The 16,921-nt window shown below is 37.6% G+C and overlaps 1 protein-coding gene across 4 annotated transcripts in view; it reads right to left on the reverse strand.

Moving 5' to 3' along the window:
* Positions 1-2,205: 2,205 nt before the first annotated feature.
* Positions 2,206-16,921, reverse strand: part of CBFB (core-binding factor subunit beta) — a 41,421-nt gene continuing 26,705 nt past the window's right edge. The window contains exons 4-6 of one of the 4 annotated variants that reach the window (XM_014060085.2): positions 13,894-14,010; positions 10,651-10,743; positions 2,206-2,766 (exon numbers count right to left, since the gene is read on the reverse strand). In XM_014060085.2, the coding sequence (XP_013915560.2) occupies positions 2,698-2,766; positions 10,651-10,743; positions 13,894-14,010 (279 nt within the window). In that variant the 3' untranslated portion in view covers positions 2,206-2,697. Of the gene's footprint in view, positions 2,767-10,619; positions 10,747-13,893; positions 14,011-16,921 lie in introns of all 4 variants that reach the window. The other 3 variants (XM_087728590.1, XM_014060075.2, XM_087728589.1) reach the window with 3 other exon arrangements.

Consider the following 16,921-nt stretch of genomic DNA (forward strand, 5'->3'; position numbering starts at 1 on the left):
GTTAATCTTAATGCCAGCATTAAGATATAGCGGCCTCTTCTGACAATCATACCTTGGTTTAATAAACCTTTGCATCGCAAGGCATTAAATCGGAAATTCCTAATTAACCATAGCTTCATGTGTAATCCGAATTTAAAAAAAAAAAAAAAGAACTTCAGGTCAAGGAGAAACTAGATTGCAAAATTGATGTTTTTCATACTCTGTTTATTCTCTAAACAATTGGAAATTGAAAACTATGATCAATTTTAGGTGTCTTAATTTAATTGATTCTATCATGAATTGCCTGAAAATATGGCAAGTCCCCTTTATATATCCCACCTTATTAAACCGATGTGATCAATGGAATTGACCATAAGTAGCATGGTTCTAAGGAATAGGACAAAAATATTTACACACAAAGGTTAATATGCAATAATATAGTTTGCATACTTAAGGTTTTTTTCCCTCCCTCAAATCATATTGGAAGCAACCAGGTGACATCATGCTATTTGCGAATAAAAGGGAACAGAACGTTATGGATGATAACAGCAGCTAGAAATTCTTTGAAGCATTATTTCTTAAGGAAAATTTAAAAAAACACTGAAAAAAAGTATCAAAATTAATAAAATGAAGTGTGACAATGATCTGTTTAAGAAATCTATCTGGGAACAGTACCAACAATCAACCGTTACAGTAAAGATAAAATCCAGAATTGTCACCTCTGGGGAATTTCATCAGCTATTAACATAAATCTGTAGTTGTTTCTAATTCAGCTCCCATTATTAAAAAAAATAATGCATCTTAATTATTCTTCTGGGATCAGCAGAATATTTTAAGGGGAGAGGATTATATACAAAACAGTAGAAAAATAAATGCAAAAAAAACAAAAAACTGATAGGAAACAATTAGATGAGATGATTGCAGCTATATCATTATTACATCCTCAAAGTTAGTAAGTAGAACTTTAAAATCCTGAGGTTCAAATGATGTGTATAGCCTTAACTACCAGCTTCAAGAAATCTGTTGGGGAGTGGTAATAGCTGCGAAGGCAATTTCTTTTGAATTGATTCCTTTCCTTGGTGCAAAAGCCACCAGCCTTTCTAACTTCAGGTCCTGCTATGGTCAATCTTGTGGGCTTATTTGGGCTCCATCTCCCTAGGGACCACCACACCCTCTGAACCCTGTAAGAGATCTCAGAACAAGCACCAAGGAGCTTTTTTGACATGACTCTCCTTGACCTTCCCCAGTAAGAGTGGCATTTGTATGCTGGGTTACTGGTTTAACCCACAGATGGTCATAGCTTTCATCTGCCACACCAACATGCATGATTTGGAATGGTGCCATGTCAGTTTTTAAAAAGCAGGAAGGCCTAAGTAAGCAGACCTCACCTTCCTGGTTTGTGGCCAATAGTCATCCTGGCTAGCTTACCTTCTTGCTCGCTCATTCACGCTCTAAAGTCCTCAGAGGGTGTTTGATGGGCCAACAACTCTGCTTCACGAGGAGGGGGACAAGGTTCCAAAATGAACGAGAAACATCAACCGCTGCATTACCGAATTATGAACAAAAGAAGCCCTTTATTGGCTGACTAAGAATATTGAAAGACCAAGGAGATATGTCAATTTTGCAAAATGTAAGCAGGCAGAATTCTGCTCTGGCATTTTGCCTCTTGCCTTGGCTTTTACACAGATGGCCGACTGAAAAAACTGAAAACCAGACAACTGTGATTCAACCTAAAAGGGGTATCCACTCTTCTGCCAATGACCATTATCTACTCACTCTAAAAGTCTAAATGAATATTGCAGGTAGGTATTTCAAGTGGACGGCTTAGATAAACAGAGCAAAACTACTAGATACAACATAAAGCAGAGAATACTTCTTGAGTAATAAATGGAAGGAGGGAAAGGTGACTATTGATTAATGTTACCCGAAAGCTTAATCCCATTGGAAAATATGGAATCAATGGAAAGTAAACATACACAGACATACAAAAAGGAATCTTGCAACCAGTGGGAGATTCTGTACACACTGAACCATTACTTAAATGTCTTGATTTCAGAAAAAAAACCATTTCAGAATTCAATTTATAGCAGAATGTGCTGATAGGTTAAGATGCATTTCGCCCCTGGACATGTAAACTAAAATAATAGGACGCTACGGTACTTTTAAAAATAAAACCATGTAATTCAATAAATCAACAGACAACAACTTGGGTTACTTGGTTCAGGTTGCATAATGTAAAAGTCTTTTGCAAGTTGATTAAAAAAGTGCAAAAAGAGACAACCACAAAGGGTGCGTGTCAAAAGCAAGAACACTATGACAAACTTCTCACATCTCCTATAAAATTAGTTTAGAAAGTTTTGGTTTTTTTTAAGAACTCACAAAAAGTTATTCGGACCTATCCTGAAATGAACAAGTGTCGGCTGAGGAATGTTTTTATGGCTGCGTCAAGTTCTCTCTTTGCTAAAATAGTGCCAAGAAATCATAAGTTTGCATAGAAAAAACAAGAATCTCAAATCCCCACTGGCGACATGCTTATTAAAGAACAGAAACACAGGTAATGCAACACAAACATAGTGCAAACCACGGCAGGACATGATAATTTGGCTGCCGAGATCAGGGGAAAGGTTATATATTCCTTATATATATATAACCAGTCATCACAGTTTCTGGTCTTTTAATTCGATCATTTGCCAAGTTTAAAAAGCGCAGCATTGCCTCTCAACGCAGTTTGAGATCATCGCCACTTCCCATGTTTGATCCAGGACTAGGGTCTTGTTGTCTTCTTGCCTAGATGAGAGGGACAAAAAGGAAGGATGGAACAGAAATTAGAGATAATAGAATGTTGCAAATCAATTCAAAATGTTTTAGAGGACATTTGAAACCACCATTGGGATAACTAACAAACCGAAAAGAGAATGATGGATGGTCTTGGGCTCATAACACTGCGTCAGTGCCCAAATTGGAAGGTTTTAAAATATCCAGTTCTAGATGTACATGTTTATCTAGGCATCTCTTCTCTTCTTTTGCAGAGATTGTTCCTATATTTCACAAAGTTAGATATCTTCAGTGCCAGAGATTCTGCTTTTTCACTTTCACCCTGATTTAGTCTCCACTAACTCCAGACATTCCTAACATTGGAATTTTCCACTTCAAAGCTTCCATCTTTCTGCTTTACCATGATGAAAAGCTATAATCATCTTGTTTTATTACCATCTTTGAAAAGAGAATCTTTAGTGACAGACTTACAACCATTTGGTTAGTGACCAAAGTTATAACAGCACTGAAAAAAGTGACATTTTCCTTACACTTACGACCAGAGTAGCCATTCCCATGGTCACGTGATCAAAATTTAGCTGCTTGGCAACTGGATCGTATTTATGACAGCTGCTGTGTCCTGGGATCTTGTGACCACCTTTTGAGATTCTTCTGACAAGCAAAGTCAATGGGAAAGCCAGATTCACTTAATAACCTTGTTACCACAGTGATTCATTTAACAACTGTGGCAAGAAAAGTCGTAAAATGGAATAAAACTCATTAACAATTTTCTTGCTTAACCACAGAGATTTTGGGCTCAGGTGTGATCATAAGTCAAGGACTACATGTACTACAAAGTTTGTATCTTTACATTAAAAAAAAGTTCACTGCTATTACCATTATACTGGAAATCATTTTATGACAGAAGTTAAGCTCAAATTTTCTAATTGTATAGCTACATTAAAAATTAAACCATATGATCAACAGCCTCTTGCAAGAGCTTCATACCATATACATTTAAATCAAATCTTTGCACGACAGACACAATACGAAAGCCATTATAGCTAATGCATAAACTCATTAAAGTAGAATGATAGGCAAAAATTAAAAAATGCACATGCGCTCTTAAGGATTTCTGGAAGCAAACAAAATATCATTGTAGATATTGCTCTGTATTGAAACCCCACAAAATTGTCAAATCCATTGTTAGTTAAAGCATCTGAAGCAATTTCTACAAAATAAATATTGAAATATCGAAATGAATTAACATAATGTGCATATATACACACAGATAAAAATGATATTAGAATTAGCTGCATAAAGGTTTTATTTTCTTTCATTTTTTTAAAGTTGTATTTTTTATTTAGCATTCTTAACATATACATTTAACCAAATAAGCTTTAAGGTTAAAAGAAAACAGAAGAGACAATCCCAAATGAATTAGAAATGCAAGTAAGAAACTTAGAAAGAAAAGTAAGAAAATCCATCTTTTATTTTTATAAGGAACAATAGTTACTGGTTACTAAAAAATTCACTAGTGTAATATGAATAATATAGGATATTATTGCAAGATATTATAAGATCTCTTCCATAGTAACACATATCGTTACATTTTTTGATAGAAGTTATTGTCTTTCCCAAAACAGCTGACCATTTCTGGCAACCATTCCTTCATATTTGTAATTTCTTGACAATTCTTTTACTCACTCCCTATGCTCGATACCACCATAATTCCTGATAAACAGATTCCAGATTTATTTCATTTCAGGGCTTTTGGGAGCAGGCCACTTTCTTTAGCTATAGAAAAATAAGATTTAATCCTGGGAATAATTTTAACCAGCCCCTGTGCTGAAAAGAGTCTTGTTCATATACCAAAGGTTGTCTGTCAGGTAGACAGATGAGGTCCAACAATACTGAATTTCAGGTACTCAGGTATATTTTACACAACTTTAGAATATTAGAATTTTGCTAATCCAAAAATTGAGTAAGGCTGAGATGTAAAGTAAGAATTAAATCCAAATGCAATTTATTTATTTATTTCCTCTATCATTTATCTATCATCTATCTATCTATCTATCTATCTATCTATCTATCTATCTATCTATCTATCTATCTATCTATCCATCTTATCTATCTATCTATCCATCTTATCTATCTATCTATCTATCTATCTATCTATCTATCTATCTATCTATCTATCTATCATCTTCCTTTCTTCTCTCCCTCCCTTCCTCCCACCTACCTATCTAGTATGTCTGTTTGCCCACCTGCCCACCAATCATCCATCCATCCATCCCAATTAAAGTGAACCTAGGCAATCTATTACTACATCAGTTTTAATGGCAAGGACAATTACAAGCCTGTATCTTAAAGCTTGATTTTAAAAAGTTACTGTGTCTTTATTATTGCCATCATTATTGTTATTGCTATTATTATTAAACCTCAACCTATATACAGCTGCTTGCTTACTCAAGAGTACTCTAAAAAGTGCCAATAGTTCACCATTTCTAATTAACCAAGTTGATGGCTAAGGAGTCGTCCCATAACAATCTTGCCAGACAATATTTCTCTCTTGGTTTGGCTGGTTGAAATTCAGCTTAGAACTGAAAAGACCAGGAAATCCTAAGGGTTCAAATCTTTTCATGTACAACATGCATTTTAAAGGGAGTTCTAAAATTCACTAGCCAACCCAGGAAAGGCAGAAATATTTTCTCAGTTTGCACATGACTTTGATAGTATGTTAAAAAAAATGGCCAAGCCTATACTACAAAATTAATAGATGGCAGACTGGTTGTCTTTTTTATATCTGGTGCAGATAATGCAAGCAAACAAGCAAATAATAAATATGATGTTAGATGTTGACATAAATCCTTTTCCCCCTTTCCAAAGGAAGACAAGGTGACCTAAATGAGATATACTTTCCGCACATCTATGCATTCTCAATACTGACTATTGAAAGTGTCTGCTTTCTTATATTTCAGAATTATATTCTGATTTGAGACTTTCAAAGAGGGAGAAAAAAAAACCCACAACCACCTGAACGGTTGTTTAATGTCCAGATAAATATTTATGGCCTCTTTCTGAAGAAGAGGCTGAACTTCTGTATAAAAATGCAAAATAAACCAGTAGCAAAATAAACCAGTAGCAACAATAGTAAGCTGCTAAGAAAACTGCTTTCTTTTTTGCTTAGAATTTGCGTTATATGTAGCAGAGAGCAGTTAATCTTTGCAAGTCAAGCAATCCTGTAATATATGCTTTTCTTTCAGTCAATGCAGGTTAAAAAGGGCTGAGCAACAGTGAAACCCTGACTGACTGTGATCAATAGTGATTATATATTTATAGCATCACTATTAACACGGACGTCCTTTTTCAAATAAAAGCATTTTTTCCTAATAGAAAAAAAATCCCAAAGAAGCTAAGACCTGCAATAGACTTTCAAAAGGCATATAAAGATTTGTCCAGCTGAGAAAAATGAATTAATGTGCCAAGGATTCAGCTTTCAGTTGAGAAATTGCCCATAGCTTACAGTTTCATGTTACTTTTTCAAGGAAAAGCTTTTGGTTTTTACTGTAATTGTATTTTCTTATGTTTTATAATCTTACAAGCTTCTTTGGTAAGACTTGTATGTCCTGAAAAACAGGCTAAACATCTCTTAAATAAACAAAGGCTATCAGAGCCTCAATTAAATGTTTCAGTATTTCAAAACATGCAAAGCAATTTTTCCATGACCATATAGCTTGATATTAAATGTCACTTCCCCTTCTCTGTTTTCTATAGAAACCCATCAACCAAAAAGGGTAAGACATAATATTTTTCTTCTATTTATACTCAAGGCAACATTTTTCTTGCCTCTAGACTACACAATTCAAAAGCTTACCATGCAGAGGATCTCGCTTCAATACAGAACTGCTTGAAACTAAGCGGAATTCTAATTTCTACAGTGCTGCAAAAAGGCTGATACATGTATCTTTTGGAAGTTTAATGCAAGTATATTTACTGTCTTCCCACAAGGCAAAACAGCATCTTTTGTAAAATCCCCATTATGTGGTAGGCCTTGTGGCGAGACAAAGCTACCACAAGAATAGCAGCAACAACAGCACACTGGCAATCTCTTGTCGGGGGCATTAATATGTATCCAGCAAACAAAATCCTTGTAATGTTCTTGTTTGAACTGATTTATATGTCTTGCTGTGCTGTAAACATGGGATAAGCCAAGCAGCCAGCTTTCCCTATCTATCTTAGCTTCTGCAGCGCACTGCCCATGGGGAGATAAGAACAAATAGAAGAAGGATTGGTATTAAGAAGATATATGGTGAGATACCTCCGTTCAGAATGCTTGCTTTGTTTCTCTGGTCAATAAGGAAAGCTTACTTTAAATTCGAATAAAAATGTTAGGTTCCGAGTTGCATGGAAAATTAAGGCTATCACCCCTGTAAAAAGGCATTCATTAAACGTTACATCGCATGCATCTCTTTACTCCGAAACATCACTAAGACTTTAAAATAGTCAGACAGGAAGACACACTTTACTTTCCATACATAAAAAGAAATTTCGTAGGTAATATTTTCCAGATGTTGCCACATGGTATGCAGCATCAATCCACATGAATCTTTTGTCTCCTGGCTGTGACTACAACTTTAGGCCCTGTCTTCCAACTGCCCCGGTCCTTTTAATGTCAAAATCTGCTACTGCTTGTGTTGCAAAGCTTTTAGAACTTTCTCTCATTTGCTTTAAATATTACTGCAATTCTGATTAATTAAGAGTTATTCCCAGAAGATGGCTTCTCTTAAATTTCAGTGGCACATTTAATTGCAACTTCTTGTGCTAAACATTAGTATCTCTTCTTTTCCCCAAAAAAATGTTACTGAACTTTCCATAAGATGTAGATCATTTAACTGTCCAATAAACTGTTTTAATTTGCTGAACCAAAATTAGAAAAGGCTTCCCCACCCCAAATGATATATAGTTAAGGTAAAGGTTCCCCTTGCACATCTGTGCTAGTTGTTCCTGACTCTAGGGGGCAGTGCTCATCTCCGTTTCAAAGCCAAAGAGCCAGTGCTGTCCGAAGACGTCTCCGTGGTCATGTGGGCGGCATGAGTAAATGCCAAAGGTACACGGAATGCTGTTCCCTTCCCCCCTATTTTTCTCCTTGCATTTTTTTACGTGCTTTCGAACTGCTAGATTGGCAGAATCTGGGACAAGCAATGGGAGATCACTCCGTTACGTGGTGCTAGGGATTCAAACCGCTGAACTGATGACCTTTCTGATTGACAAGTTTCTTAGCCACTGTGTCCCTAAAATTATGTACACATTGGTTGAATATTCTCATTCTGTATTTTATATCTTATTCTCTAACAACTTGACTTTGCTAAAAAAATGCATTTGATGTGCATATAAACGTTGCTTGTGGGAACATTAATGAAGTCTTTGATTTAAGCAAAGGTCGCTCTGGGGTAGCTACGATGTGTCTAAGAACAATATTCCTTCCTAGCTTTCAAAACTGTCATGAGGCTAATCTAAAATAAGGACCCTGCGGATGTTTTAGGAAAGAAGACTTAAGTTTCTGCACATGCAGAAGACTAAAGCAAATAAAAATCTTTTATAGGAGAGAAATTGTATAAATAAAGAATACAATCTGTGATCATTTTCATATGCTGTTAAGAGTTGGATGAAGACTTCCGAAGAGCTGGCGCCTCTTTTGAGGAGTGGCAGACCAAGGAGTGCAGGGATTTCCCTTTTTATTGAACTCAAATGTGGTATCTATTAAAGTAATTTAAGCTACGCATGTTTTTTTTAATAAAAGGAACTTTTGTGCAGACTTCGCAGCAATCCTCTGTGTACATTTGTAACAATGAGACTTTTTAAATCTTTAAGCATTCTAATTGTACAGGCTCAGCAACCTTGCAATCTGAAAAATAGACTGCTTGAACTTCGGTTTTGTACAACAGCTCTGTTTTCTGCACAATCCGTGAGAACAGAGCTAAAATTCAAGGTAGCAATTGGAATCTTTTCAAATATTCTGCCCTGGTTCCCAAAAATAAGAACTCCCTGGATAATAAGCCTAATTGGGCTTTTGAGTGCATGTGCTTAAATAAGGCCTCCCATAAAATATTTAAACGCATGTGCAGCCGGTCCCTGCTATTTCCGGGGGGGCAGAAAAGGGGGGTAACATGCCCCGCATGCCCCACCCATCCACGCAGAATGGCCTTGCGGAGGCCGCTCCCACAAACCCTAGTTACTGCGTCCCTTCTTTTAGTGGCGGCTGCAAAAAGAATGGCAAGCCCAGTAGGGCTGGCAAGAGTATGCCAGAAACAGAGACAGAACTTCTGGTCCTCTCTGGAGCAGCTGATCCGAGGTTAAGCGGTATCCTGCACCTCAAAAATAACAAGACTTCCTGAAAATAAGGCCAAGCACTTATTTCGGGGGTCAAAAGAAAATAAGTCCCTGTCTTCTTTTCAGGGAAACACGATAAAATTGTGGAATTTGAAATGCATAAACGAGGAAAATGAAAATGATAAAACTGCTAACCAGCCTTACTTCCTAAAGGATGGGTTTTAATCCTGGAGCAAACAAATGGTATTTAGTGTAGGGCTTCCACTTGTGGTGTACAGATGGTTTTTGGCAAGATGCATTTCCCCCTCTTTAAATAAGCATACCCAAGAGAAAGACGAGCAAAGCCTTCGTCAAAAGTCTATAGAGATTCTCAATCATCCAGGTCATGGTTGTCCAAAAGGTGCTTTCCCCCCCAGGAGGCAGCTGGACTTCTCATTTTTTTTCTTTTGAAGATGTTTCACTTCTCATCCAAGAAGCTTCTTCAGTTCTGACAGGATGGTGGGGAATGGAGGATTTAGCTATCCAATTTGGAATGAACACCCTTTGAATGGTGTGGGAGTAGAAATGGATTTCCAGAGGAAAAATTGCAGACTACAGGAACCAGGAGCACCACTCAAGTGACTCTAAGGACACAGATACACCTGCAAGTGCTCCAACGACCCGCTAAAACATGGCTGTCAAACTTGGAGCCTGTGAGCTGGATGCGTCACACTCTGGTCAAGCCCAAGCCCAATTTAGCAAAGGGGGAAAAAGTCATGATATGTCACGTGAAGCCGCAAGTTTGACACCCCTACTCTAAAAGGAGGCAAATGACCAGCTGCCTGCAAGGAATATAAACCCTTCCATTCCCCACCATCCTGTCAAAGCTAAAGAAGCTTCTTGGATGAGAAGTGAAATATCTTCAAAGAAAAAAAACAAAAAAGTCCAGTTGCCTCCTGAAACCTCACCCCAAAATAACTCAGTTATGGGGGTGATCCCTAAGGCTCTGTAATGGGCAGAGAGAATAATCTGGAAGAACAGGAGGAAGAGCTGCAACCAAGATAACAGATAAAAGAAGTCTGAGTCCAGGACAGAAATGTAATTTGAGAAAGCATCTCAAGTATGACTGTGTCTAGTAGATAAAGGGAGGGAAGGGGGAAGCACATTCAGATTTGCAAGTTATTAGTAGTCCTGGGTTATAACAGCAGTCGCAACCAGAATTTCCTTCGCTAAGCAGTTGTACGGCATGACAGCAAGGGCTGCCAATCAAGAATTGCTCATGACTGTTGCAGTGTCCTGAATTCATGTGATCGCCTTTTGCGACCTTCTGACCAGCAAAGCCAGATTCTTAACAGCTGCAATGATTCACTTAACAACTGTAGCAAGAAACCAACCTAGGGTCTATGAGACCAGCATTGAGTCATGTTACAGAACTTGCTTTAATAGAAGGAGTAATATTTTTTATAAATGTATGCACTAATCTTCACTTAAACAACAGTTCTCCAAATCACAACATTGAAATATTAAACATTGTAAAAAAAAAAAAAAAGCTAGATGTTTGGTAGAGTACTAACCAGTAACTGACAGCAGCTGTGAGACTCTCACCTCCATTTCTTCCCGATGAGACCTATCTCTGTCTTCAAATTCTCGGGTTCTTCTCCGAGCTTCTTCGAATGCCTGCTGCGCTAATGCATCTTCCTGCTACCAACCAGAAACCAGAGTCAGGGGGAAAAAAAGGAGTCTTACTTGCATTGGAATCAAACGTTTGCCTGACTGATGCAGTTACCTGGCCGAATTCTACCTTTTGTAGGAGAATTGAACAAAGCATCATGAAACAAGAGCATACAATGGATCAGGGTGGATAAAAATTGATGATTTTAAAAAATGGATTTTTAAAATTTAAATTGGATTTTTATTTTTATCAAATTTATTTTAATAAAATGCTTTTTGGAGTAAATGTCTATCTAAAGATAGTTTTCTTTTTAAGATACATTAATAATTTAGTTTATTCAGCATGAAATGGAGCTTAGTTACGTAGCACATGAGGCTGTACATTCTATAATATTGGGACTGTCGGTGAGTCAACAGCCGGTCAGAGGAGGAGCCGTTGTGGGACAGAGATGACAGTTGCTCTTTAAAAATTATGATTTAAATCGAGTTGATTTAAATCAAGCCTTTTTATCACTGATTTAAATCTTGATTTAAATCAACTTGATTTAAATCTTGATTTAAATCAACTTGATTTAAATCTTGATTTAAATCAACTTGATTTAAATCAAATCCACCCTACAACGGATACGGCCCTGTGGCTACATATATATTCCTTCAGACTCAGTGTTGCCTTCATAAACAAATGAGGCATTTTAAAAATTTGCACTCGCCCTATCATTAATCATTTTATTTCTTCTCACGTTTAAAATGGGTGTTTGTAAAACGGTATGGGCGTAGCTCAATTCAAACTGTTGGTCATTGGGACTGGAGGTTTGTCCTTGCAAGCTTTTGGACTCATGCTAGAGCCCATCCTCAGAGCTTCTCAACATAGAACAGCCTTCTCAACGTAGAACAGAATATCCTGGAGATTGAGACATTCCCTGAGGATGGGCTCCAGCACAAATCTGAAAGCTTGGAAGAATAAACTTCTGATCCTGGTGACTGATTCACATTGGTTCCTGCAGCATTATATATTAATGTATATTTCCTTCTATTCACGACAGCTTAATTCCTCTACTGTTATAGAGGCCATGTGTGGATTCTCACAGGGTGCTGTCTCTGTCATGCAGGCAGTGAAGGATAGGAAATAATTTACAACCTGTGTGTGAGGAAATCACTGCTGATTTGCATCTTAGCAAAATTAAGAAATATGCTTGCACTAAGTGTTGATATGACATTTTAAAAAGGCGTTATCTTGGCATCATCTCTTTATAACATTAGTGTATTGCACCAGATAATACAGTAATAAACCTGGCTTATCAGAAGGAAAATGTAGTAAAGCTGGGTAATTTTTTGATATTATTCAATTGCAGGAAGCTTTATTGAATATCAGTGTCTATAATTTCAGCCTGGCATTTTCAAATCAAACATGAAAATCTTCCACCATAAGTTTTATAATCTGGAAAGCTTGTTGTTGCATAAGTCTAGTATATTTTTTAAAATATTATGAAGTTTCTGCTAACATTTCTCAATTAACTATTCTGCGCTGAGGAACTACATGTCCAACCATACATAGCAACGTGTAATACTGATGCACTATTTCTAAAAATATATATTTATCTTTTCTTTTTAGTATGTTTTACCCTGCTAATAATCAAAAGCCGCATGTATAATTGTTAATATAAACACATAACATTTGCTCATATTCCATTAGCAATCAGATTTTCCAACCGTTTACAGCTGAACATTGCTTTGGCGCCAGAGAATCCATCTATATTTGAATATGTTCTAAGTCTGAGTACATTAAAATTTAAACCTAAAAATCAAATAACTATACCAAAAAAGAGAGAAAACATTAAATTGGCTTTTATGCCTAAGGCATTTTCTGAGCCCTTAAGCTATTTTGAGAAATGATGTAAAAGAGCATCAGCGGGCCTTTGCCTAATGTAATCCCAACTTCTATTAATCAATAAACATCAGTGAAGGCCTCAGCCAGCTGCACTGAAAAGCAACACCCATTGGATACTGGATTTCGCTTTCATGGAGCAGATCGGGCCCTTTAGGTCAATTTTTATCTGGGTTCAAAACAATCCCTTTTCAATGTGCCAAAATGGAACATAACACCAACTGCCATTCGGGAATCTTGTTCCTGGCCATTGTCTCCACAGCTGCCGTTTCATGATGTAAAACGGGATGGAGAGAGGACCAATGCCAGTACAGAAGCCACAAAGCTCTCTGTAGCCATGCAAATCACAGTATTCAGTTTTACAAATAAGGATTTTTTAGTAAAATAAACAGAATAAAATAAAAACATTTAGCATCCAGTGAAGCATACACTGTCATAATCAAGCGATATTTAAACTCAATATCATCCAAAGAGTAAACTTCTACTTGCATTTTCTTGTAATTATATGAATGTCATATGAGCCAGAAAACTATTGGCCATTTAAATTATGTGCAATGAATACGAAAGGAAGAAGGAAAAAGAACAACCACCACCTAAAGTCAAAAGAAAAAAAGAATCAGGCAGACCCAAAGGTGCTGAACCTATTTCTTTACTTTGACTCTGCTGATGTTTTCAATGCATTATATCAGGGGTCTCCCAACTTGGCCATTTTTAAAGACTTGTGGACTTCAACTCCCACAATTCCCCAGCCAGTATGGCTGGCTGAGGAATTCTGGAGCTAAAGCCCACAAGAGGCCAAATTGGGAAACCCCCTTATTATAGGATTCCTTCAACCTCAATGTATAAATCTATATAGATATAAGAATGACTGTGTGTGTGTGTATGTTCCAGCATAACTCTGGAACGCCTTGAGCAATTTCAACCAAACTTGGTACACAGATGACTTACTTTGTGGAAAAAAATAGTGTGGGGGAAAAACACCCCTTGGGGTGTGTATTTTGTTAAGATACATCCTGTTGTGCTTTAAAATGGCTTATACTGTACTGCCGTAAAATGGCTTCTACTGTACAGAGCAGTGGAGTTGCCATGGTAACGGCTTCACAGTACTCCAGAAGGGGGCTCCATCTGGTAACGGGGGGAATCCAATATTAGAAATTACATTTGGTCCGGACATTTCCCCCTTATAAATAAATACCCACGTAACACCGGGTTATCAACTAGTGTATTATAAAAATGCATGAAATTTTGAAATCACGGAATAGTACATGAGAGCCTGTGGCTGTCTTCTTTACCTGTGCTCGCTCCTCATCAAATTCTAGGCAGCCCATGCCGTCCAGTCTTTGGAGATCTATCCAGCCTTTCCATATAACACAAACCCCATTAAGGATCATGGGTGCTTTTAAATAGACCTGGAAAGTGAGAAAACAAATGCTCATAGTGAGGGTGATGTCTACAAACATGAATCACGTCACACCATTATCTCTTTCTGTATCTTTAATTTTAACGTCACCTACAATGGCCTTACATCATCATTTTTTTTTAATAATAAAAGGCACGATTCCAACTTTTAATATACAAAAAAGTCATCATGGTGAATCCCACAAAAACGAACAAAATATAATATAAACCCAAGTGCACACAGACGCTTTTCCTACATTGGGGGGGTCTCAGTCTTGACAATTTTAAGACCTGTGGATTTCAATTCTCAGACTTCCTCAGCCAACCATGCTGGGAATATTGGGAATTGGTCTTCAAGTGGCCAAATTTGGAGAATCCTACAATCCACAAAGGTGAGGCTAGCATCACACACCATATAAGAAATTAAGGATGTGCAAAGCAGTGTGATTTTTAGAAAAAAGCACAGTCCCGACATGAAGGCAGTATTTTTCTAAATTCTCAGATCATTGGGAATTACCTCCAGACAAGAAGAAACAAATCACCAGTATTCTGAGTTTTGTTTTAAAGTCGGAACAATGAAGTTTTTGAACTGTTTTGAGCTGCCTCTCATTTTGTGTAGACCACCACAGCAATCAGACTGATAACAAAACAAAACTTCAACTACTATATTAATTAGGATAATAGCAGGACACAGACAAAAACAAAAAAACAAAAAACCACCCCAACCAACCAACTTTTAAAATAAAGTTTCAAGCTACCAGTACAAGTTTACTTTCAAATATCTACAATATGGTAACAGGAAAAAAAACCCCAGATATTCAAATACAAAGAGAATTTCCTTTTGTGATCTGTATTTTTCTTTTGTCCCAAAACAAAAACCATTAAATAAGCATGGACTGATCAGAGTTTATAACAGCTTTTACTCTAAGTTGTTACAAAGTGTTTAGATTATAACAAATGTATTGAAAAAATGTATCCTTTAAAAAGTGCTGGCACAAGAAACATTGTTCCTGGAAACATCTTTGTAAAAATGTGTTAGAGCTCTTCAGCAACTAGAGGAGGGAGATCATGCTGGAAATGAATTAAGTTATTCCAGGTTTCCTTTGAGAAGAAAATTCTGAGTCACTGAATACAGGCGGTACTTGTTTAATGATCACCAACCACTTCAATCATGCTGTATGGCTGGAAGTTACAACTGGCCCTCAAAGTTCTGGCTGTCCCTGGGTCTACAGTCATGTGATTTGTGATGATTCTTGCCAGCTTCCCACAAGCAAAGTCAATGGGGAAGCCAGCAGGAAATCACAATCATGTGAGCTCCTTGCTTAAAGACAGTAATTGGGGATTCCTAGAACTGCTGTCACTAAGAAATATGGTCATTTCATGTTGCACTATAAAATCCTATTGCTTAGAGCAATAATGACAAACCGTTTTCTTATCACATGGCAAAATTGTGTGTGTGTGCGCGAGAAAGAGATAACACACCTGCATCCACAAAGCAATGTGTGTGACCCGCCCCTTGCCCCTGTGCATGCGCGTGACCCCTCTGCGCTACCCCGTCCCCCTGTTTTGGGCCTAGTAGGCCTCCCTGCAGCCTCTTGGGAGCAAAAATGGACCCTTTGCGCATGCACGCATGACCGCTCCACACTTGGCCATATGTGCACATCTCCTGCATGCGCCTTTTCCCCCACGTGAGATAGTGACGTCAAAATCAGCTGGCCAGCTGGAGGTGCGCACGCATGCGTGGTGGAGCTGAGCTGGGGCGACAGCTCGCGTGCCTGCAGAGAGTGCTCTGCATGCCACCTGTGGCACATGTGCAATAGGTTCGCCATCACGGGCTTAGAGGCATAAATTCTGGTCCTATTTACCAAGCAAGGTTGCTGGTAAAATCTATCAGAATCATGAAAGATTTTCTGGTCTTCAGTTTAGGGAATTTTAAAAGAGCATTCTTTTTTATACTTTATTCTTTATTCACATTTTTTTTTCCTTTTAAGTCTTGTCTTGCACTCCCTTCCCCTATTGTTGTAAGCCGCCCTGAGTCCCCTCAGGGAAAAGGGCGGCATATAAATGCTCATTAAAATCTAAAATCTACTTCATTGGATGTAGACACACGTCCTCAGGACTTAGAGATGCAAGATTCCTTTCTACAAGTTGTATTTCATTTGGCTGATCCAAAAATGAAAATAACCAGTATTATCTCTCTTTCACTCCCATGGGGGGGGGGGTTTGCCAGCATTTAGGGAGAAGCAGAGCAAAGAGCTATGGAATCTAGACATCTGTTCAATTTTACATAACCCCAAATAAAACACTTTTTTTTTTGCAAAACCAGTCTAGGTGGCTCACATTTCTTCTTTCCTTCCTTCTTCTTTCTTTTTTTTCTTTCTGCACCTCCCTCCCTCCTCTTTTTTCTTTCTTTCTCATTCCCTTCCTTCTTCCTTCCCTTCCTTCAGAATTTTTTTAGACCACCCACAGCAAAAAAATAAAATAAAATAAATTCAAGAGTATCTTGTCTAGAGCCTAAGTGTGTCACATCAGATCCATCCTTGTGATAGCAAGGTTACTTCCGATAACTAGAATTTTATCACGGAAAAGCATGATGAAAATCTGGAGGTTGCAAACAGGTTATCTTAAGACACCAGGATGCAAGCCTCGAAACTCTGGTGCTTTATCAAAGGCACACATCAAAATCAGGTTATGACGTGACATCCACAGAGCTAAGTATAGCTTGTTTCTGAAATCCTCCTTTAACCCATTAATGACTTTGAAACAGCGCAAGAATTATTGCACCAGTTGGAAATGAGAGCGGTAGGGTATTGCATTGATTACAGCTTATTTATTGTGGGTGGAAATAAAATCCCTGTTTCCTATTAAATTGTTTCCCAACAGTTGTGAACAACAGTTTGCAGAAGGAGCTATACTTGGTTT

The sequence above is a fragment of the Thamnophis sirtalis genome, unplaced genomic scaffold, assembly GCF_051295495.1.
Source record: "Thamnophis sirtalis isolate CommonGarterSnake01/CBP01778 unplaced genomic scaffold, rThaSir2_p1.2 scaffold_14, whole genome shotgun sequence".
NCBI lineage: Eukaryota > Metazoa > Chordata > Lepidosauria > Squamata > Natricidae > Thamnophis > Thamnophis sirtalis.